This window comes from Anopheles cruzii, chromosome 2 (assembly GCF_943734635.1).
Source record: "Anopheles cruzii chromosome 2, idAnoCruzAS_RS32_06, whole genome shotgun sequence".
In the NCBI taxonomy this organism is placed as follows: Eukaryota; Metazoa; Arthropoda; class Insecta; order Diptera; family Culicidae; genus Anopheles; species Anopheles cruzii.
Window position 1 is genome coordinate 19,688,087 of NC_069144.1, and position 24,800 is coordinate 19,712,886.

The following is a 24,800-nucleotide window of genomic DNA, read 5'->3' on the forward strand; positions in this document are numbered from 1 at the left end:
ATCGGAGCGAGTGTAGTGGTTTGTGTATTAAAACGTTTCGTTACCGAATAAACGAAAAATTCGGACACTAAGTGAGTGATCAGCCGCTCCGAGTCCGTGGCCGGTGTGTTCCTGCCTGCAGTGAAGTGAAATGAACACAGAAACGTGCAGTTGGTGCAGGAGGGCACTCGGGTACGAGTACGCTAAGTGCGAACAGTGCAGACTTTCGGTCCACATCGCGTGCGTAAAGGACGATGACACGGTGTGGGCAGGCCGGTGGCAGTGTGAGAGTTGCCGAGCGGCACACCCAGCAGCCACGCACTTTGGCGCCACTGCTCGAAGCGACGCGATGCCGGCGCGGCCATCGAGAAAAGAATGGCCCGCCAAATCAACGACGTCGCTGAGGCGCGAGGCTCCTCCAGAACGGGAGCAAGCAAGTAGACGGGCGCGCCGCGCGTCACCCGTGCAGAAACAGCCCGAACTGCTCGAAGCGCTCGAGAAGCTGGAAAAGCAAAGCCGAGAGCTACGCGATGCGCGCACCAAAAACAACGCGCTACACGAGCGGCTCCTGCAAGCGGAGCAGAAGCACTCCAACGAGCAACTGCAAAATCGGAGTGAGATGGAACAACTGTCCGTGCTGCTGGGAAAAATGGTGGGCACGGTGGAGGAAGGAATGAGTCGGATGTCCGAGGAGAACGAGCTTCTCAAGGACGAAAACAACGCGCTACACGAGCGGCTCCAGCAGGCGGAACAGAGGTACTCCCGCGAGCTGCTGCAAAGTCGGAAGTACATTCAGCAACTGGCCGCGGTGCAGGAACAAATTATGGGCGAGGTGAAGGAAGAAGTGGATCAGCTACGCAAGGAGAACGAGCTCCTCAAGGAACAGTACGAAGCGCGGTTGGCGCGCTATGATGAGGAAATTGCCGACGTGGAACGCGAAGCCAAAGAGACGATCGGTAGGCTCGGCCGAGCAAATGCACAGCTTACCAATCAGCTGCATCAGCTGATGACATGCCAGGCCAAGCCCATAACCATCGCCGGCCTCGGGGCGGCTACCTTGGAGAAGGAGGCGAGCGAAAGGCCCCGCACGGCCAACGTGAAACCGATGACAGTCCCAACCGGTCAGCAGGCTGCAACCGTTACACTGCGCCGCGTCAGTGAAACGTCACTGGCCAGCATTCGCCCAATGGCAGTCGGTAGCCGAACGACGGCCAATTTACCAACACGCCAAACGGCCAACGACAGCAGGTTGGATCGGCACGACGCACCGTTGCTGCCATCGAAACCGCGGCCCGAGATGTGCGAGGCCATGCACGCTCAGGAGTGCTCAACCCTGAAGAGCCTGCCCGAGTGTGATGACGCCTCGACGACCGGTTCCGTATCAAGGGACGGTAACGCAACAGGGGATAGAACGAGAGTAGCAACGCCCCACAGCAGCCGCCGAGCCAGCTGCCGCCGCCGACGCCGCTGCCACCGCCGCAAATGCCGCCGCCACAAATTCCGCCGCCGCAAAAGTTGCCGTCGCCACAGCCGCCACCGAGCCAGCTGCCGCCGCCGCAAATGCCGCCCGTCGCCAGCCGCCTTCGTCGCCGCCCGAGCCGCCGCCGCAAACTGCCGCCAGCCGTCCAAAAGCTGCCGCCGCCGCCGAAATGCCGCCGCCGCAAATTGCCGCCGACTCCGCCGCCGCATGCCGCCGCAAACGCCGCTGCCGCAAAAGTTGCCGTCGCAACAGCTGCCGCCGCCGCAGCCGCCGCAGCCGCCAAAGCCAGCTGCCGTCGCCGCCGCAACAGCCGCCGCCGCCGCAACAGCTGCCGCCGCCGCAGCCGCCACCGAGCCAGCTGCCGCCGCCGAACCGCCACCGGCCAGCCGCCGCCGCCGCAGCCGCCACCGAGCCAGCTGCCGCCGCCGCAAATGCCGCCGCCGCAAAGGTGCCGCGCCGCCGCAGCCGCCGCCGCAACAGCCGCCGCCGCAACAGCCGCCGCCGCAACTGCCGCCGCCGCCCGATCCGCCACGCCGCCCCCGAGCCGCCGCCGCAGCAACAGCCGCCGCTGCCGGCGCCGCAAATGCCGCCGTCGCCTTCGTCGCCGCATCAGCCGCCACCGAACCAGCTGTCGCCGCCGCCAGAACCGCCGCGACCGCCCCCGATGCCGCCGCCGCCGCAACTGCCGCCGCCGCCAAATGCCGCCGCCGCAGCCGCCGCCGCAGCAACTGCCGCCGCCGCAAATGCCGCCGTCGCCGCCGCCTTCGTCGCCGCACCAGCCGCCGCCGCAAATGCCGCCGCCGCAAATGCCGCCGCCGCAAATGCCGCCGCCGCAAAGGTTGCCGCCGACTCCGCCGCCGATGCCGCCGCAAACGCCGCCGCCGCAGGCCGCGCAACAGCTGCCGCCGCCGCAGCCGCCAGCCGACCGCCAGCTGCCGCCGCCGCCGCCGCAACCGCCGCCGCTGCCACAACGCGCAGCCGCCGTCGCCGCATAGGCCGCCGCCGCAACCGCCACCGCCGCAGCCGCCACCGAGCCAGCTGCCGCCGCCGCAACCGCCGCCGCGCAACGCGCCGCCGCCACCGAGCCAGCTGCCGCCGCCGCAGCCGCCGCAGCCGCCGCAACAGCCGCCGCCGCAACCTCCGCCGCCGCCAAAGCTGCTGCCACCGAACCAGCCGCCGCTGCCGGCGCCGCAAAAACCTCCGCCGCCGCAGCAACAGCTGCCGACGCCGTCCCCGAGACCGCTGGATCGGCAAATTGATCACCTGATCTCACCATCACGTCCAACCACCGGTCTGCATGCTCTCTACCACTGGGCGCGCTCGACGAGCAACAAATTTTGCCGAGTCGTCTGGGACCGTGCTAAGGACGGACCAGTGAAGGCGAGCGCCACCAGGGCTAACGCCCAACAGGATTACTGCGAGCTGTCCGACCTGGCGCCCTCGCAACCGGAGATTCGTCCAACACGCGGTAACGCGTTGGAGCGACAGGCGATCAAAGTGGCAGTAGCGCGGACGTCGTACCAAAACAAGTGTGATGACAAATACCATGTCACACGCGGGCCGGTGTCAGTTAAGCGGCGAGAATATCGATCTGCCCGCTTAACTGTCGCAACGACTGCGCTACTGGCCACGGGAGAGCGATCTCGCTTCGAACGCCGCTACTAATACCACCAGGCCGACCGGGTGAATGTCCTTGCCCGATCGGCCTGCGCGCGAGAAATTGTCTCGGGACAAGCGCCTAAGTGGCAGCAACGAGCGGGCTTTTTGGATTCGCACGCGATAGCGGGAAGACACGAAACTTTTAACCTCTGTAAATAACTCCGTGAATAAAGACTCAAAGTTATAACGTGTTATGCAAGACGTGTTCTTAATATTGAATTATCTCCCGAGCGAAAGAATCCAATAGATGCTTAGCAATTTTTCGGAATTTATTGAAACAATTTTTGCAAACTACTAAATAACACGCCTGGGCGTAGGCAATCTACACTTCGTGCGCCTGAATGCACGCAATGGGAACCAGAAAAGTTCCTACGTAGCATGCTTTTCTGTCACTTTCGCAAAACATAAATTCGGTCCGAAAATTCGGCTTCAGAAGCAACAAATTATCATTTCTTCAAAACGAAACACAGGGAAGCGCTTGACGGTGCAACATGCAATGCGAGCGAGCAGTAAAAGGATAAAGTTGAAGCATTAAGCGAAGCCGGATGAAGTTATGCGGCAACTTCATTTTTTGTTGCCGCAACCAACTTGCATTGCCAGACGACGAACGGCTCCAGTTGGGTGACCGACCACTAGTCCGCCCACTGGGTGCTAAATAAAAGGCGGTGGTGACTATCGACAAGCTCCACGGATTCAGTCGCTGCCGGCGCCGGGTGAATCGCTACCTCCAGCTGTGTGCACCGGCGTGTGGTCTCCGCGGTAGTCGCCGCGGTCCGATTCGTGCTGTTTCTGTTTTATAGTTAATTACTTTTTTACGGTCATCAAACCGGAGATGCGATCCTACGCTCGCCCACGATTGGTCCGGTGGCACTCTGTGACGACGGGACTGGAGTCGAGGGAGCCGGGGACGGAGACCGGACAAATGGAACACGGTCCGTGCGAACCGGGCGCCGCCAGTGTCTCGCTCGCTTGCTGTCATTAGCGGTGCGCTTGTGCGGAATTTATAATCTGCAAAATTTACGACCCGCGCCAAAAACCAAACGCAAATCACCTTCAAACCATAACGCGACTGTGCGGTGTGGCCACGGGAACTCTGCTACGGGCCGTGAGATACAACCGTGCACTGAGCAGCAGCAGCAGGATGTGTGTTCCCTGATCGTGTTCGCGTAAACAAAAATACGCGCGCACAATGATCCATTAAAATGTCTCCAAACGGTTCACTCTACCGCTCGCCACCGTGGCCACAGATGCTGATGTCCGAGCCCGGGCCCCCATTTGTGGTGTACTGAATTGTCATCGGAACACGGAAGAACGGCTACGCGTCGCGGGTAGCACGTTCGTTATTCATACCCACAGTGCTATGTGTGTCATTATTGAACATTTGTTTGCCGATGCCGGTCTCTGCAGACCCTAAATGGCGCCATGAACACAATATGATACCGCACGGTGTTCCCGGCACCTCGACCAGGCACCGAACAGAACCGGACACCACCCACACGTGCCGGTGCTTACGGATTCTAGAGCCACCATTTCACTTTCTTTCTGTCACTCGCCAACAGATAAAACGACTCGGCTGGGCTGTTGGGAGAGATTTATTCGTTCTCGACCCACACCAGCTCGTCGTAGTCAGCTGGAGACCCCATGTGTGTAATACTCGCGAACCGACCATATCAGTCGGCCTTAAGATGCTGAATATTTAACCTTGAGCAATGCGCCCGCTAGCAATCGGATGTAATTTATAGGACCTCTTCTGGCCACTGACGCACACACTGAAGACTTCCGGTGGCGCCCGTATCTGTGGGGAAATGGCCTTACCACTGGCCAGCGAATCGGTCCACACAGAGATCGTGGCTCGGTAAACAGTTTTCAGCGTTCTCCAAACTCCCCCAGGGGGGACCCACATCGGCAACCGAAGACATGAAGCTGAAAAGGCAATGAGCATAAAATAGGCAAGATAAGGAAGTGCATTCCCGGAATGCTCCGGTACGCTTCCGTTTCCGGTTTTCATTTCTAGCGGCCCGCAAGCGCCCGTTTCTACTTTGATTTCTCTTTTCAGCCCCCAGCACTGCGGGCAGAAGTACCAGGCGGACATATCAACCAAACGCTGCCCTGCGGATTGCCTAGATTTAGGCGGGACGCGGCCAATCGGACTCGATCGGAACGGCGTTTGGTCCAGTCAATCATTTGCGCATCTTTCGTTAAGCAAACGTCGTAAACATTATCCCCAACAGTTCCGAGCGATAAATTCCCGGACCACGGCCATCCCGCGGAATCGGAAACGTTCCTAGGTTTTTGGTCTTCTGTACCAGTCGGCCCCTGGCGTGGGCCGAGGAAAATATCCGTCACAAAGCTAATCGCCCGAAAGCGGCGCACGCCACCACAACCAGGCCCGTCCCTACATCCCTCATATGACGTGGCGTATTTGGCGCACTGCGTTGGCGCGACAGCGCGAAGTATAGTAGTAAAAGTTTTGTGGCCGCCGTTTGATTCACAGAAGCCTTCGGGCCGCGGCTAAATGAGCGCGCAACAATTCCGGGGACCCGCTGCAATCAACCGGAATGGATTGGTCGGTCGACCGGCCGCGAAAGCGTCATTACCCGCCGATCCTGCACTTAACGGCCGCCGGGCATCGCATTAACCCAGCCCAGCCCGGCGATAAATCGACCAAACGCAAGTGCTCAATCAATGTTGCTTTATTTACACACCAGCCAGGCGGCCTATGTAGGTTGGAATTGGATTCACCGCACAGCCGAAGTTAATTTGAATCGCTTGCCAACTGAGGTCACTATTTGGTTGGCGGAATATCGACCACAAATTAAACCAACTACTCGTGGCGTCCTGTTCCAGTCCGGATATAGGGACAAAATTACTATCCAGAGCCGTAAAAATCTCGGTCAAGTGCCGTGGGTGCCCTCTGCGGCGCGACCATATGCCAACGCGGCGGTGAGGTGCTTTCGAGGGTCCGAAGTCGCATCGCAAGATGCCCCAGCCTCATCAACTGTAATCAATGTGTACGTTTACGAGCCATGTGGACTAAGCCGATGCCCAGAGACCGTCGCGAATCGCGAAGATCAGACACCGGAACACGGCGTCGTACAGGCGGCATCTAGGGATCTAACTTTCTACGTGTGCGTGCGTGTGCGTGCGTGTGTATCCGCCATAAATACGGTGTTTATGGCGATGGCATTTTTATTTAACGCCCATGTAACGACCGATTCACTTGACCTTTGCCCGAACGAAATGGCCAAAATACGGCACGACTCTGTCCGAACGAACGCTCCGGGGCCGGATTTTATGGGGTCGGTTGCCAGGATGTCGGTGGAGAGCGGGAAAATTGAAAATTCTGCTAATGAAACTTGATGCGACACGAGACGCGAAGCAGGCTGTCGGTTCTCGGGCTGAGCCGAAGACGTCACTCCGGCTCCGGCTCCGGCTCCGGCTCCGGCTCTTGATAGGTTTAGTATCTCGCTCACGTGTCGCCATAACAACGGCAGTCGTAAAACGCGGAAACACCATTTGTGCCCCGGCGCCCGGCGTCACCGGCCCGGGCACTCTGGAGCGGATCGAAGGCCAGATTATGGAAAGAAAATTCGACGATTTTGTTTCGTCGATGGGCCGCAGCGCGCTTGGAAAGCTGATTCGGCAAGGCCGGCATCCTAGGGCCATCACACGCCGAACCAATCGTCACATGCGGCGAATGTCCGGCTACGGCGTGTCACAGCTGGTTGTGCTTTTCGCATTTTCGCTCCGCCATTTATGTGCATTTCGAATTGGATGCTTGCAGATAAAACAATAGCAGAACGTGATAAAATAATGCCAATATGAATATGAAAATCTCCGGAACCCAGAAGCACAGAGCATGAGTGCGCTGTTTGTAATGATGAAAACACTGCCACCGAGCAACGGAAATTTCAAGTACTAGCAAAAAAGTAAATATGTCAATGCGGATTGTAACAAACAACGTATGAAAATGCAGTGGAAAGGAAAAAGAAGTTTAGCTATTGAGTATTTGATTTTTATGAAAAAATAAGTATGCCTTCTTTTTGAATCGCACTTTGATACTTTTAACGTGATTTTTTACATGTTTTTATGTTCAAAAGGCAAAATTAAGGCTCATGATATTGCCAAAAAATCGACTAGTGAGGCAGCAATTGGTTAAACACTCAAGGGTTATTAAAACGAAGATCGCATTCATCACATTAACGGTCGTGGGCGCAAATAATCCACACCGAAACGAATCCGACAATAATGTTCAACAAAAACTTACATCAGAGGGCGAAGAAGCACCTTCTATACATGTCATTCGACATACCCCCCTATCATAGAACTCGATTCGAGTCCTCGAACGTTCATTCCGTTCATTTTGAGTTCATTTTGCTATAGCTTTCTCTTTCTGCCCTCTCTCTTGCTGTATTCGGCTTTCTCTCTTGTTGTGTTCACTCGAACGGTAGAATTTCCGTTCGAGATCCATAATAGGGGGGATAGTCTTTGGAATGCAAAAACATTTGGCATTGTTTTAAAAAAATCCGCCCCTAACTAAGGGCAATTCAAAACAAAAATCATATTTAAAAAAAGGAAAGGGAATTAAACTTTTCTACTATGTGGGGTCCAAATCAACGTTAGGAAGCAAATTACAAAGGGCATCATGTTCCAGGGATAGATTGTTTTCTTGAATCCTACAAGTTGTTGGTCTTTCATATTCATGGTGGCTCGAAAGCTGTCCAAAACTTAATGAAAGCAAAAATCATTCATGAATGGAAAAGTATTTTGCTGAAGATTTCATCCTACGACAGGATAGCCAGAAGTATTCATGCTGTATCTCGTGGATGATGATTTCAAAGTTATAGGCTATTTACATCTCTGTCCAGACCATTGCGGACATATGAACTATTCATGAACATTGGAGAATATGAAAAGATCCCACTCAAACCAAACGAATAGTAGATAAGCTAATAAATGAAATAAGCATAATCATTAAAACTGACCTGAAATCAAACATAACGTACAAATGATTGTATGTCCGTTGTGTTTACCATATTATGAATCCTTTAATTTTTTTGTCGTTTTGTAAACTCTTTACATTAAAAGTAAGTCTTGGCTGACTCGTCATGATGTTGAAAGTATCTTAATCGTCGTTGTTGAAGAACATGCTACAACATGATCAAAACACCAATAAACCAGTAGGTTATAGGCAGTTTGTTGCCAGTAAGCAATAAACTAAAGGAACAAATGTGTCATTGAAGTAAAGTATATAGAAAACTGTCATTAACGAATGACTTAATGAAACAAACTCATAAACAAGCTGGCAAATGGCTTATTGGGTTGCTATTTACAACAAAACTTTGGCAAGTGTTTGATACAACGTTAAATTCCAAACTCCACGAAAGGATTTAGCGTCCATAAACAAATTCACAACCCATTGCACCGGAATTCAATTGACAGCAAAACCTCTCCAAATCCGTACGGCGAACGTGTAGATAACTACAGACTTTTTGAAAGCAGCGGCTCGCACATAAAAAAACTCGTTCTGTTCGAAAACTTGGCCGCACTGTTTATTAAACGCCGGGCGTGATAAATTCCGCCAAACTCCGCCGGGCCCTCAGCTAATACCCGGCCGCCCGAACCGAGGACGGCCGGACGACAATCCAAACTTTTCTGTCCACCCGGAAAACCGCCCGGAAAATAATGAAAACTTAAAACCAACCCCACCAACGGCATCGCACGACCCCCCCTATCACATCCCGATCGGGACGACGGAGCGGTGACATCGAATTTATCGTCCACACTTGGCCGCCGGCCGTCGCACTGCGGTTGGGAATTAAGTTAAATCTTGCGCTCCTGTTAGCGCGCCGGTTAGTCTGTCTGTGTCTGTGTGTGTGTGGTACGCTTCCGGAAGACCCACACCACACAACGCCACGCACCACTCCAGATCCGGATCCGGCATCCGGTGGTGATGAAAAGTTTTGCCCAACGCCACGTGTACCAACTTTTCAATTTTATCACCAACGGCCGCCACCGACAACGGCGGTTCCGGAGGCTAAAAAACATGGATAATTGAGAGCGCCCACTCGGGGCGCGTTGCCCGGAGCGAAACGAAACAACGATAAAGTACTTAAAAATACGCTAGTTCGCTGTCTTCGAGGGTCACAGGACGCGCGATGGTGGCCAGTTCATCGCCTCGCAATCCGCGCCCAGTGGCCACATTTCGCTAACCTTATCCCAATAGCCCGAATGTCGAGCGAAGCAGATAGTTGTGTATCGATCGGTTCTCGGTTTCCGCTCGGTGACTGCCGTTCGGTCCAGATATGACTCCTTTCAGACGATTCCGAGGATGCCAGTTTTCAGTTCGCCATTTGACCAGAACCAGCGGCCCACTCAACCACGGCGCAAAAGTGCAAAGAAAATCCACTCGGTTGCGACTTCACAGCCGCCGCCGCCGCCGTCGTCGTCGTCGTCGTCATCGTCGTCGTTGGAAGATTTATTTCCACTTCCGTGGCGTGGAAATGGAAGCGCAGCCACCACGCGAAGAATCTGTACACCTTCAACAAACTCGTGGAAATAGCGAGAGGAATAAAAGATTTACGTCGCGGAAAAAGTAAAGTTTTCCACCCCCGCACCCCCCAGAAGGGCCCGTCTTGGAAAAACGATGGGAACCGAAAAAGGAACCGAAATAAAATAGAGATTTCGTCTTCGATACGTTTGTAGCGCTGTCAGCGAGGCAATGCGCCCGCCACATATGGGCCAATATGGATGGCGCGATGCGAGGACCCCCATAATCGGTTCCGATGGTGGTGCGCTTGTGCGCGACAAGGGAATGCACTATGCGGACACTTCGACAAAGTCCTAGCTCGGGGCAAAGTAAGTTGCATTTGCACTTTGACGTCGAATGTGGTGCTCTGTTTCGCTTGGAGAGTTTTTCTTTCCGGCGGGTAAGAAGCTTTCGGTGCTGCTCTTTAAAAAACGAGGAGCTTGATGCTGCTCTTCGTGCCCCCCTCAGAAAAATGGCGACCCTTAATTGGGAAGGAGTAAAGGACGAGAGTTGCATCCTTGCCCCCTCGGTTCGTTCGGTGCAGGAGCTTCGTTGAAAAAAAAAAAAGAAAACATGACGCAACGGAGCAGCAAACAGCGAAGATGAAGCATTAAAATTAGAGCATCAACTATCCGAGCTGTTGCTGTCGGCATACGGGGCGCGGAACGTGGTCTCCCGACGAGTGGCCGTGCCGCGTGATATTCATCAAAGGCCACGACCACCACTACCACCACCATCGCGTCCCAGTAGCCATTCATTATCCATGAATTTCTAATTAAGACAAACGAAGAGGGACTCCCAGTCGGGCACAGGGAACAAACACAGCACGGGACACTCTGCGGGACTCTTCGTTCATCGTGCGGAATAAGGCAAAAAAAGTAGATGGACACGACACAAATTGTGCACCAGAAAGGATGCAGATGAGTGGAGGGAAAAAAATGGCGGCACAAAAAATGCCAATCCCTTGAACCTGAAGCACACACACACAGCACAGCATGGCACGGCACAGCGAGCGTAGCCATCAACCGGAAAATCCGCTATTTAAACCATTAATCAATTTTCATTTGCTTGTTTTGCACCCAATCGCACCCCGCGGGTTTGGATCCTCGTTTTTAGCATCATTCGCCTCGGTGATTAAAATTCGGAGCATGATTCAGAACTCCCACGCATCCACGTGGGTTTGTGGGTGATAGATCCGCAAACAGAAAGCACGCGCCGGATCACACAATCCGACAGGAAATGGCGCAAACTTTGAAGTGATTTGATGAAAGCGGAAGCAACAAAAAAATGGCGCCTCCACGATGGATTTCGCGGTGACCATCGGTTTCGGTGCACCATTTAATGGGGCCGCCCAGGCGATCGCTAATGATGAGTAGACGTATACATTTACATGCCACTAATGGTTAGCGATCAATCTTGCCCGTAATGCCCGTTTCCGTTCCACGTTGGGTTTTGCCTTTATTTTTTTCATTCGCGAATCGCGGGATTCAGCGTTTCGGTGCGAATCAATGCAAAGGCCCGAGATAGGCTTGTCGAACTGAGAGTGGAGTGAGTAATGAATGTAATTAGCGATCGATTTTGTATGAAAATTATGTTCTCTCACCAGCAACGGTTATGCTTTGGAGCGTGGATTGCCTACATCTAGGCGTAATGGTAAAAAAAATGTTTTATTTCCCAAAATAATTTTATTACATTATTTCTGTAATGTAGAGAGTGCTTAGAAAGCAATGCATTTTATGCAGGGTTTGTTGCCATAAAAGGAAAGTTTGCTGTCACATACTGCAAAACCTACACCTTTTGCTCCGTATGCTCTCCTATGTTTCACTCGTACACTCGGTTTGCTTGTTAACTTTTCATTTGATCTTGTTTCTTAAACCTCACAAATTACCCGGATAGGCCATAACATAAATATACAGACAGATAATACATGATGGGTTCAAATTTGCCCGAAGGCTCGATACACATGTTGATATCCTTCGGATATCAGTAAAATGCTTTCTCTTTTATCATGAAACGATCTTTGGTTCATTTCTCCACATCTTCGATTCGAATCAGAGCGCATCGCAAGAAAGGACGACAAAGCAGATACATATCTGAAATAAAGTAAAATACTTCTACAATATTCTTTTTATTGTTTTCTTCAACAGATTGTTGTGACTGTTTAATATTCATACTGCCTGGGAACATCGTTTGACATGAGGATCTACTTTGGCTCCAATTCTAGCTAATAGACAGCCTTAGGTAGTCTCTACGCGTGTTCAACAGGACAATATAACGATGAACCTTCTACATTGAAGAAGAATAAGGACAGGTCTACGAACAGTGTAAGTTATTGAGGAAAAAGTGAGCTCGTAGGCTGCACAAAACTACCTGACGCCGGGGCCGGATGCGTATTTTTCTATGTAAATTTGCGCAAAGAAATCCCGTTTTTGCAAACAACTCGCCGCATCTCTCGCAGGGCAGCCATTATGGTCTATCCTTTGTTTGGTCTGCGTTTTATGCTTCGAATGTTCTAAATGAATTCACTTTTCCATTTATTTGTGTACTGTCGGCGAATGCTGTTGTGTTTTTACATCGGCATATCGAATGCAACAACACGGCGCTATGCAAACCCTTCTCGTTGCATATGCTGCTGGCCTCATAAAATGGCTTCGTACGTCGAATATGGGTACCGCAGACGAAGTTGATGTGCCGTTTGTTTGCCTGACGCTCATCGGACGTCAACATATCGGGATCGCCTTGCAAAATACGGGGCATTCACCTAAGAAACGAGCCGAGGCGAGTCAGTTACTATCCTTCGAACCAACTGTTACGAACGTTATTACAATGTTGATGGTTTCATTTTCCCTTTTTCTCACTCAAAATTGAACATTGAACACCTGTCCCGGAGGGTGGGTCCCGGGGCGTGAAACAAAACCCTGGACTCCCCCCCCGGGGGGTCAGACATATAAGGCACAATAGAGAAGAAGTACAAGTTATGTAGTATTTCGTGGGCCTTCCGTCGGAGCCGTATCGTAAATCAAGCTGCACTTACCTAACACATACGCCAGCAGGATCCAGACGTCCAACGCGAGTCGCCCGTGACACTTCATTGTCAGCGGGGGGGGAGTGTAACACGAACGGAAAGCGGAAAAATAACAACCACAAAACCTCGAGACGAGGGTTTGGCTCCTTGCAAACAGACGATGTGCGCACTTACGGCCGGGTTGGCGATTTATTTTGCAACGCAAACTGCAGCTCCCACACACACCTAAACGCACCAACACACACACACAAGAACACTATCCAGGTTGGCACCTTCCCAATCGGCAACAACAGCGCTGGAAAACGCACAGCAAACTTCACTCTCTGTTTTTCTTCGCTTTCCTTCTTTTCGCGCTTTCTTTAAATCGCGTGAACGTGGCGTGAGGTCACGAGGTCAACGCGCACCCAGGCACAGACACACACACAGACACCAGTCACTCTCTCGCCGGCCACTAATACACCATTACACGGAGCGCAGGGCGTGATTTATGCTAGCCGGCCGATGGAACGATGATTGGGGCCTCCTCCTCCCCGTGGTGGTGGTTTCCGTCGGGCCAAAGCGGCACTTCCGGTTGCGGACTGTCGCCACCTATTTCCCCCGTCCACCCGTCCGTCGTCTGTCACCGTTTCCGCGCCACCAGCACCAGGCCGCGCGATCGATCGGCGCAGGAAATCACCTCACATTTTTCAATCGCACCCAAACCAAACCGCAACACCGAGGACGAGGACGGCGGCGACGAGGCCGCCGACGCCGACGACGACGTCGGTGGTCGGTGGCATTTTTCTTCAAAACACCCTCACCGCCAGCAAGAGGCGCCAGCCGAGGCCGAGATCTCTCCCCGTCGTCTTCGGTTGCCGGGCCGGTTGCGATTTATTTTAGCTTCACCATTTTAACCGCCATTTTATCACCATCACCCCCTTATCGGTCACCACCCGACGGCACCACTTTTCCACTTCACAGCGCGGTGGTTGGTGGGCGGCGCTTCCGCTTTTCTTTCCGGTTTTTAGTGCATCATCTCGGCCACTCGAGCGCCGCTTGATCCTTCGAAGATACTTAGTTTTTGCTCGGTTCTTGATTCGTTCTCGGCTAAGATAGCCGTCGGTCAGCCAGGGGTCTTGAGAGTTGTTTTAAAACCGAAATCGGACCGTCAAAGGAAACTGTAGTAGACCCACAAACACACACACTGACACACGTGCGACGACGTCTGAACGACTCCGCTTCCGGTTTCGCAGCGCAAATCACATTTATCAAAAAACGAACGCTTTGAGGCTGCTGCGAAGAAGAAGGTCCTGGCGAAGGTCCTGGCGAAGGTCCTGGAGGGCGATTTCTATTTTCCGACAGTATGTGATCCTCCTTTGTCTCTTGCTTAGCTTTCCACGACACGTCTTTCAACTGTCTGGCGTATGATGGATTTTTTGGTGCGTTTGTTTTTCAGCACCGTTTCCGGTGGGTGCTCCAAAGCCACCGCAACCTCGCCGGGCGATGGCTTTTATTTCGTTTCACGCCAAATGTCTACAAAAAGAGAGAGAAAGCAAAATTGATTGAATAAAAAGAGGAAGAAGATTGGAAGTGGGCAAAAATAGCGAACCATCGCGAAGCCGAAACGATGGCACAAAAGCTAAATCGCGGAAGAAAAAACAAATAAAACAAACACTCATTGTTATGAAACACGGTCGTTGTGTGCGGGTTGTTGATGTGTTCCTCTTCGCTTTTTTTTTCGTTTTTCATTTCGTTATAAATCTGAATGAAATGGAACCGCGGATCGGGCGGATGTCCCTTCGTCGAGCGCGCAACACTCGCGGTCGTTGAGGGACCTCTTAAGGCGCAAATAATTTTATTCCTGTTCAGTTTTTGCTTGTCCCGACGGATCCCGGAGGATCCTGGGCGACGCAAACAATCGACTCCGGGCGTTGACAGGTCAGACGCGTTTTTGCTATGCCCGTGGGCTTGGGAACTTGGGAGCACCGGAAGGTGTCGAAAGAGAGGCGCCAACTTGCCAAGAAGCAGCCTGGCTTAGGGGCCCCTGTTTTTTTTGCTGGGTCCAGCGCTTTGCCGCTTAAATCGTTCTGACAATTGAGGCCAGAGAAAGACTCAATTTGATTAAGGAAGGAATCCGCCGCATCCTGCATGCCCTAGCGAAGAGCTCTCCTCGAAGTGGACGAAAATGCCAAATGGAATGCGAAATTTATCGCAATTTAATAAACCGCTTTCCATTCTTTGTTCCCGCGCCCCTCTGTTTATAGCCTAAGATTGATGTTGCGTCCGTAAAGTTGTTTGCTGTCTTCTGCGCCCAAAAAGCCCAATTCTGTTATCAATGCAATAAATAAAATAACTTGAGAATGGTGAAATAATAGTAAAAACCATTTAAACTTGTCTCGTAACAATCAGCATATCGGCTTCCAGCATGTAACATCGCGCTGCGTAGTGCACCCACGTCACGTCACGTAGACAGATGACACACGCCACTCAACATGAGATTTTCGTGGAAAACTTCAACACCCTGTTTCTATCCGCTGGTGGTTTTTGCTATTGACTTCATTAATATAGATTGGCGCGTTCTCTATTGGGTGGATTCGCCCGGTTTTGCATGTTGCGAACGAGGGAAAAAAACTTCCGCAACCTGGCCAAGTGCTTCCCGCAGTGTGATTGCTAAATTATGGATCGACCGAAAGCCACCCTCCGGGAGCTTTACGTGGGAAATCGATCGAACTACAATACCTAAAAGAGTGAAAACTGGAACGAGGCGGTCACAGACGGCAACCGTCACGCAGCCGGAAGACAGTGTAACGAAACGGGGACAGCGTCGTCGATCGAACGGCGTCGTTCACCCATCGACTGCAGCGTGGTGCAATAGTATTCATTTTTCATGCCCAGCATTTCCGCGAATGCAATTTTAAATCGGTTAAAAGGTTTGGTACAACTTCACGATTCGCGTGATTGAGAGATGCGAATTGCAGATTCTTGACGCCAGATAAATGGAAATACGTGGAAAATCAAGCTCGGATAAGTGTAACTTATGTGCCACTCACGTGACTGACTCACAAGCCGCATGACTCACAAATTGTTCGAATATTAGTAGCATCGATATTGCATAAAAATGTGCGGGGAATTTGATCTGCAAGTAATTGGCGGAAAATATGGAAAATTGGAATAGATGTATGACATGTATGTGGCTATATTTTAAAAGATTGTATTCGTTTGTTCAAAATGGCTTACTTTGAATACTTGAATACTTATAATATAGTATACTTTATCTTGCATAGAAAGCCATTATAGGTTTTTGGTGTATTTTATCTCCGACAGATTCTTTTTTGGGATTGCAATTGTTATCAACATTTAAACAAGCTATAAAGTGAAAATATAATGATTACAAAACGAGAAAGATAGATAGACACATTGAACGTAGTTCCTTTACTATCTTAAATTAATAATCCATGCGACAAACAGGTCCAACAGCATCATCGAATCGAAAAAACCAATGCCAACGGTACCAGGCTTACGTGCAAAAACCGATAACATGAGCCATTCGGAAACAGTGACATTAGAAGAAAGCTTTCCAACCTCGTCCTGGTGCGAGTTCTAAAAATATCCTTACCACGCCAAGCCGCGCTCCATGGAAAACCCAGGCATAACGTGAATGCAAACAGTATCATGCAGCGAGGAGTACGCGTTAATGGCTCTCCATAAAGCACATACACATGTGAGTGTGTCTTCTATCTTGCAACTGGCGCATGCACTCGAGACTTCCATCGTCTACCCTCCGGATCCGTTTTTGTTAGGACCAGATAGAGTACTCCTGTCGGAAGGTGCATCCGAACACCCGGAACCTTTTGCCAACTCGACTGCCGCCGTTGCCAACCACCAAGATGGCCACTGTTTCTTTCGTACATATAACTACCGCAAACCAAAACCGGGCCAGGCCGGTCCCGGGCTGTCAACATGTGTGAGTGTGTGCGAAAAGTGTCGTCACGGGAAGCAAAACAACGGAACGGAACGCAGAAAACAAGATCATTGGCAGAGCGAAATGGTGCCTTCTTATGTTTTAATTTCTGTTCCTTGGTCTGTGAAGCATTTCTTGAATGTTTGATATTATGTACATATAATAGCCTGAGTAGAAAAGTAGAGCCATTTAAAGTAATTTTGAATGTGTTGTTGTGAGGAGTGCATCGTTGAAATTGAGTACACAAAAATTAGGACATCTTTTAGTAGTAACTGCATGAGGTATCGAGGTCTCAAGAATGTGAAAATGAAATGTGATACGTTTCGTTGTGAATTTTCCTGTTTTTAAATACGCCTAAAGTTATGCTATCCGAATTATTTCTGGCTTTTACCTTAAAATTGCAGCAACTGCATCTGCCACCAGAATGCAGTAAACTGTACGTTGCTTTAATGTCAAACACCTCGCGGTTGCTGTGTGCAAAGGTAACCATCAGCCAAGAGCCAATCGCCGCACCACTTCACGGAACTATAAAACCTGAAAACTGTTTACGCTAACCTGATCCGATTACTGTTGCCTGCCCACTGTAGTTTTCCCGACCCGACCCCCCGATAGGTTAAGCTCAATTTTTCTCCATTACATGCATATCTTTCATGCTCGAATTTGTCTCGAGAGACCCCTCGCTGGTACGTCTGCTACGGTACACGGAATCGAAGCATTTTACACAGGGAACATGGTGCGGAACAAGAGAACCACAAAGTCGTACACACACACACTTTGGGATCTCCCCAAAAGTACCAGAGTGGATTGTTTGTAGTGGCCCCAGGCCAAGCGCTTCGGGGCTCGATTGGGACGAGCCCGGGGCTCGGCATATCATTCCGAACAGGTGTACCGTGTGCACACACCCAAGCAGAGGGACCCCAAGTTTCCCAGGATGAAACCAATAAATTATCCTTCAACATCTTGCCTCGTTCACCAGAGAGCCCCGGAGAGTGCCGGATGGCAATTCAAATGTTTATTTATGTGTATGTTCGGTTCGTCGAGGGCGGCCACCCAACCGAGGGTAGTTGTTTTCTATAAATTTCATTTTTGTAATCTCTTTTCCGGTTGCTACCGGCTGTGTTTATGGTTTATTCCACAACATCTACAATACACGGCTGGATGCCAACTGCTCACGTGTAGGAACAGTCCCACCGATCGAGAGGAGGTCGATCGATGCCAGAGCCGAGCGTTCGTGGTATTAAGATGGTTTGTTCCGTTTGGAATTTATGTCAAGCTTCCGTGAACCTTCTCTCTCTCACTGTCTTACTCTCTATCTATCGTCTATCTCCCTCCAATCTAAGGATCGATCGATCGGTTGTGGAATGTGATAAATTAAATTTTGTGATACCAAAGAACATTCGATTGGCAGATGAAGATAGCAGTGGTCCGCTGGGCAGAATTTCCAACATGGAAACCTTTCTGGGTGTGTCTGTGATGGAACCTTGCGCCTCGGGAGTCCACAGAAGTATCCAATATCGGCCCACCAGCCATCAGGGGTCAGGGGTGTCGGCCTCGTCTGTCTGGAAACCACAAAAATAATTTGTCCACCAGGATTTGGTGACCACTTGGGATGTTGTTTCTTTTGGGGGATCCTTTTGGGAATGAATAATCCTGCTCAGTATTCCGTGTCCGGCTGCCAGCTCATAGCAACCTGAAAGGCTTCGAACAATACAAAGCACAAACGTGCGTGGCACCCAGTATCGTTCAATGCATTTTAAATTGCGTGAACAACAACGAACTGAGGCCCGATAGGTAGGCGGCTTAATTTAAAATGGGCTCAAAAAAGCCCGATAACCCCAAATTATTTCACATGATTTACTTTGCGGCATTACTTTTGGGAATGGGCCCCCAGGCATGATAAACCGACCCGACATATGCTCAGTCGCGGCGCCTGGGCCTGGGCCGAACGAGAGCAATTTCGCTACCTGGACGGCAAGTAAGTAATGGTTTCTGGTATATGTTCTCCTGTTCCATTTTTTTGACTCATTTCACCGCACGCGTGCGTGCGACCTTAAAGCGATGGCGAGCGAACCCAATCGAAGCGGTAAATATTTACGGGTCCATTTAAGGGCGATCGGGGTGAAAAAACCTGGCGGCCCATAAATTTCGCATCCTATCAAACTTTACAGGCCGAATGAAAATTTATGGCCACTGACTGATTGGAGAGCTGTTGGACCGGGTCCGCGTGACCCAACCCGGCGCAGCGCGTCGCGATTGTCGCGCGGACAACCTGCACATGTGCTGCCGGCCGGGTAAAGTCCGAGAGGTCGCTCGATTGGGTCGATTGCCCAATTCCGACGGACGCTGATGTTTGCGCGGTAGAGAAAAGTAAACATCCGTCCATTTGTGAGTAAAAAAAATAAATCTGGAGGTCGGAAAATGTTTTGCCGGCACGAAGTCTGGCCACGCACTTGAACCGTGGGATGTAAAGAGATCGATTTTGTTCTACGTAGGCGCCGCACTGGGGAAATATTAACAGAGTCAACACAGAAGTTCCACAACGAATTTTCCGACCGGAACCAGATTGTGTCTGAGTTGTGTTTACTCTTTGGCGAAAATATTCTTCTCAAAAGTACCCAGTGCGGTGCTATACTATCAGCACCATCACCAGGGATACTGATTTATCAAATGTTTATTGAAGCAGAACATTTACTAAAGAAGAAGTTAACAGCAATCAATTGAATGGTATGCTATTGTAGACGATAGTTACGTAAGGAGCACAATAGGAACAGACGGTCCTCGTTAGATTAGTGACAAAACAGACGTCGGAACACACCATAGAAGAGACGGTAGCATAGAATTCCTGTAGCATAACTTTTGACGAGTTGGTTGGTAATTCAGTTCATAGATTATCTTACTGGCTGATCGATACACATCGATTCATGTGCCGAATCCGTTCGGCAGACCCATTACCAGCCATTCCAAAGCATACTTTGACCGCGTTTGACCGCGTTTCGGAATTTTATGCCGTTGATATTTGCATCGATCCACTTTATTCCGAGGGTAGGCCTTTTTTCCCGTCTACGGAAAAAGTAGACCTGCATTTGCCACGTGTCCCACGGCGGGTGCTCATTGTTATTCATGGCCGTGTGAAAGTTTTTCCGTGAGAAAATTCTTCGCGAAACTTTCTCGCCCCAGGAATGCTTTACTCAAAACGGCCGCCAAGTCCGTTTCTAAGCGCCAGCGGACGAGAATGCGAGCGAGTAGCAACCCTACCTCACCGAAATGGTAGCAGCGGGTCCCTAGATCATCAGCTGGCGGAGAAGTTTTGCATAATTAGTCTAGTTGATCCTCCTTATTGTTGTTGTCCATAAACCAACGTGCCCAGGAAAGTTTCTTCCAGTTGAGAATTAGAAAGTTTTAGTTTTAAAGAGTTAAATGCAAAGTAACTGGTGATTGAGAGTTCTGATGGTTTCACCAGAGTCATTACGCTTACTATTGGCATCGAGATAGGGACGTCTGGAACAGTGTCAGTAACGGACGAAGTAATTGAATATTGTTGCCATGTAAACGGCGTCAAACATTTAAACCAACAGCAAATGACCTTATTTGAAGCATGGAGTAGAGCAAAGTAACTATACTTATCTACATTCTGTTTAGCTGCATGTAACGATTTTTACATCCAACTGGAAGGATGTGGAAGGAAAGATTAAAATAACCCGTTAATTATCCAGACAAAAATACTGCCACCCCATTAAACTTTGCAATGAATATTTTGTGCCTATTTCCGCTTACAGTGCTGCACTCAACCGAGCATTTCGGTTATTTATGCAAAACCACTAAAAACTCCAAAAGCCACAACCGAAGCTAATGAAGCGCCACGCCAGGTAAAAGATGTTTCCCAAAGTTTTCCTTCCGGCTTAACGACGACAAATGATTTATGAGCCTAAAGGTCTTAAAGGCTACGCCTAATTTTATGTCGATTCCACAGTTCTGTTGAAGATTTAAAATTTCTAATTTGTTGACACAAATCGCGCTGCTTTGCGGCCCCACTCTTAGCGAAAGCGAATCCCGCTAAAAGCAAACTGATGTATTTGGAGAGCGTTTCCCCCGGCCGGGCCCGGAAAGTATCGCTTCCGAGAATATCAACTCCAGTTTTGGCGCGGCTTCGGAGACCGGACCGGATATCTATCTTCAATCATGATCCCCGAGGGAATTAATTATCTTTCGCTTGACAAATCGTATCGTACATTTTTACACGCCCGTTTCCGTCGGTCAGCCGACCGACGATAGGCTTACCTTGTCGTAATGTACCGCAGACACCACTCCCGTTTTTCTGCCATGCTGGAGTTTCTCGAAACATCCAGCCCATCTACGGCGTAAGTTCGATGCAGTTTACCAAATGGATCGAAAACTTAACCAAGGCGACATTGACGAAGGCCCCCGAGGCGTGCCAAGCCACAGAGAGTAATGGCAATTTGGGACAAAATTAAGGTTCTAGTCTAGAGCTGGTCCGCCAGGCAGAGCAGAGCTTCCCGAAGCCGAAACTTCGCGCCGAAGCGCAAAATTTTCATTCAGTTAAGTAATTTTCCGGGACTCGATTGATCATTCAAATGAACTGAGCTGGAAAAATAAAACGACGAAACGGTCGATGATAGTGTTAGTAACAGCAATGTTGATGGCAACGATGATGATGATGAAGAGGAAAATACACAGAGTAAGGACTCCGGGTACCGCCGCGCCTCCGGGCCAAACGGGAAAGTAAGAAAAGCCGGCTCATTCCGAGAAAGCGGGCCCACCAAGAGTTTTACGGGGGAACGATTGAATGTGGCAAAGTTTTCCAATTTTTCCACCCAACCCACTCATCTGTCGGGTTGCTGTTGGTGGGCCGTGAAAGGATTTCAGATCATTTGCATGATCTATGGGTCGGGAAAGATCATAAACATTGCGCTGGCCGGCTTGCGGATGAGCACGGAAGAGCACGGGTTCGAAGATTTGAAAACTCTTCTTCTTGTTTAGCCAACAAAAAAAAAACCCAAAACAAAAGCTTAAAACCTGCCGTCGTGCACAAGCCCTCGCGGCGTAACTTTCCCGAAAACAAATTTAATTGAACAACTTTTACCGAGCGCTCCCAGGGGAAAGCATAATAATAAGGGAATCCTTAACTTTTGGCAATAAAATCACACATGAGTCGGAACGTTCACTGTGGCATCCTCTTCTTTGTGCTTTTCTTCCCACACGGGGTCTAACAGAAGGGTGCGTAAACATCATTTTAATACTTTGACTTTTATATTGTTTGTTGATGGAGTCTGTGAAACTGACACCTGCGTACAATCTCTGCTTCAAGAATTAAGCCGTTTGACCGTGCCACAAGCAGCTCATCCTGAACGTCGACTAGCTGACAGCAGAAGGCGGCGTTTTTCAACAAACTCTTAACCAATCCGACAGACAGATTGAATGAACTCCAAAACTGTTTCCCTTGACAGCAGCAGCAGCCATGGCCCAAGGGGGAAGGAGTGTGCCCCCCTCCGAACGTCGGCGTATCGGAGAAGACGGAAAATCGAATCATAAATCGTTCAACAACAAGATTCATCAACACCCTCGGGCTACGCGTACGAATCGCTCCAGTAGGTTTGGCGATCCGAGAGAGCAACAGAGCGAAATCCGAGTTTCTCTAGCGAAGATGTTTGCATCGTTTATTCTTTGGCCGGAAAAGGCTGCAAAAAAAAGCTGCGAGCGGTTTAAATGCAGTCCTTTCATCGTGTCATCACCAGGCACTGTTCGGAAGGCAATGCGGCAATGAAGAACCCGAGGCAAAGGAAGTTGATCAACAAATCTGACGGGTCTGGCCGAAAATTGAAAACAGGATTGCAAAATTCACCAAACTGTTGTGACTTCCAAAACCTGGTCGCCCTGGACCTCCATGGGGAGCGAGTCGAGAAGCGAACGGAAGTAGTCACTAGTCACAAACGGGTCGAGCCGCAGCGATGATGGACTCGTGATCGAAGGGTCCTGATAGAAAATCTCACGCAAGACTTCACCGGAATCAGACCGGTCCAGGCCCTTTCGCTATTCGACTCCGGCCGGCCGACTTCTCGGAACATCTCTACTCGAAGGCGGGTGCGAACGATGGGACAGTTTATTTTAAAATCAATTCACCTTTCTGTCGTTGGGCAGGGCAGTCAGGACGCTTCGATTGAATTTATTCCCCCGGAGGGTTCGGCTTAGCCCGGTTTAATTCTGGGAAAAAGTCCATTTCCACTTCGTCGGGTGGGAAAATTGTAACACAAGTTACGGGAGAAGGTGCGTCTTTCGTAACCTCAATCGTTGGTTTCCATGAGGAAGACATCGCAGTACGTGCCACTCCTTGTGTATCGTGATAATATCGAGTGTAAACAAGCAAGTTGAAGAACATATCTGGCTTCCATGCTCTGCCCGTTCTTATGCATAATAAATTGACTTACTTAAAGTAAATTTCAATCAACCGATCAATTGGAAAGACTACTATTATTCAACAGATGGCCGAATAAGTTTCAGACTAGTTGACCAAAGAAGGATCGGACATACCAACTACCAACAGGCTAAACTAAAAATAAAAACTTATCAGAAGGCGTTCAAAACAGTGCGAACAGTAGCGAACATAAGACATACTGGGTTTTACCATTTTTCCGCAACAAAATGGGAAAACACAAACCTGCTGGCTGAAAATTAATATAATGTAATGATGTTCTAATACATCAAATCATGTACATTTTCAATCTGTTGATACCGTTGGGATAAACTAAGATAAACAATCATCATGGCCGCATAAACGCCAAGCTAGACAGTACCTAAGGTTTAGTTAGGTGTTTTGTTGGAAAAAGCATAGAAGCATGTTTGGGAACCGCTATCTTACTGCCAAGCTTGCAATTTGGACTCTTCATTATTGAAGTTAAGTGTTAAGCATCAGCTAAAAGTTTTGTACTCAAGTTGATGCACTGTTACGAGACGAACTGACGTCTTTCTCATTGAAACCGATAGATCGATGCAGCACAGACCGATGATCTACGGACGAGCGTCAAATTTGGACTTGTATTTCGAAGAAGTTGGCCGATGAAAATTTGCTGTAATGGCCGGGAACTTGCTTGAGAAATTATTCTTGTAAAAAGCAACTATTTCAGTTTTTTGATTGTGAAAGTGGTGCTTAAATCGGATAACTATAACTACAGTAATAACTGTTCTTATTTTGTACATAGCTTATGAAAGGCTTTCCATTTTGATCTGGTATAAGACTATAAAAGTTTTTTTGTTAAATTTAATTACATTGGTAATTTAATAACTGGTAATTAAAACGACCCCCGCTGATAGAGCAGTCGGTAGTGCTCTTCGCTGTCACGCAGCTGGCCTGGGTTTCGAATCCCGGGATCGGTTGTCACTCAACCGGCCATGGTTTCGATTCCCGATACCGGTGTGACAGGGGGGTTGGCGCGGGGCTAACAATCCCGTCCGTAAAAATTAAATGTTACAGAAGAGCATCAGAGATTAGCATTGTCTCTGGTGCCAGGCCAAGACTGCTCAGCGGTTGTAGCGCCAAAAAAGAAGAAGAATTAAAACGAACCGTTCATCCACACCAGCATACGACCAAAACCCGAGGCTATGCAGTAAATTGTTCTGCCGACATCAGAAGTCACATGAAGACAGCAAAGTGTTAACACAATCTTGACACATAATGTTAGTTTTCTGAACGATAGGGTTGCAGAAACCGGAACATGGCACGGACGGAAACTTCTTCGCCCAAAGGCCACAGGGCTCCAAATTGACGCCTTGCCACCCAGCAGCGCTTTTCTGCAGAAAACGGGGCCAATGTTTGCTTTCGCGTGAAAAGTTCATTAGCCGAAGCATGTCTTGCCATTTAATTTGCCGCATTTTATTCGACGAGCTCCGGCGCTAATAGCGTCACAAACTAACAACTTAAACAACCGCGTCCGCGTTGGAGGTGGTGCCGCGTAACTATCGCCAAGAAAACTTTGCGATGTAACTGAAGACGCACGGGATCCGTTTCCTGGGAATAACAAAGGCCTAGGGCCAACAACATTCTCCCGACTTTCGCTCCCGAGTCGGGCGGGCCTGAGGCAGTCCACAAATTTCATCATCAACATTCACGCCCGTGGGCGCGTTTGTTCCGATGAGTGGCGCCCGAGAACAAAAACCCACCCGCCCCCTCCCCCGG

General features: G+C 49.8%; 1 protein-coding gene across 1 annotated transcript in view; it reads right to left on the minus strand.

Moving 5' to 3' along the window:
- The window catches only part of LOC128278613 (hemicentin-2-like), a 102,163-nt gene extending 89,424 nt beyond the window's left edge, over nucleotides 1-12,739 (minus strand). Inside the window, exon 1 of the mRNA XM_053017344.1 lies at nucleotides 12,682-12,739. Within this exon, the coding sequence (XP_052873304.1) occupies nucleotides 12,682-12,739 (58 nt within the window). The remainder of the gene's footprint in view (nucleotides 1-12,681) is intronic.
- Nucleotides 12,740-24,800: the final 12,061 nt, after the last annotated feature.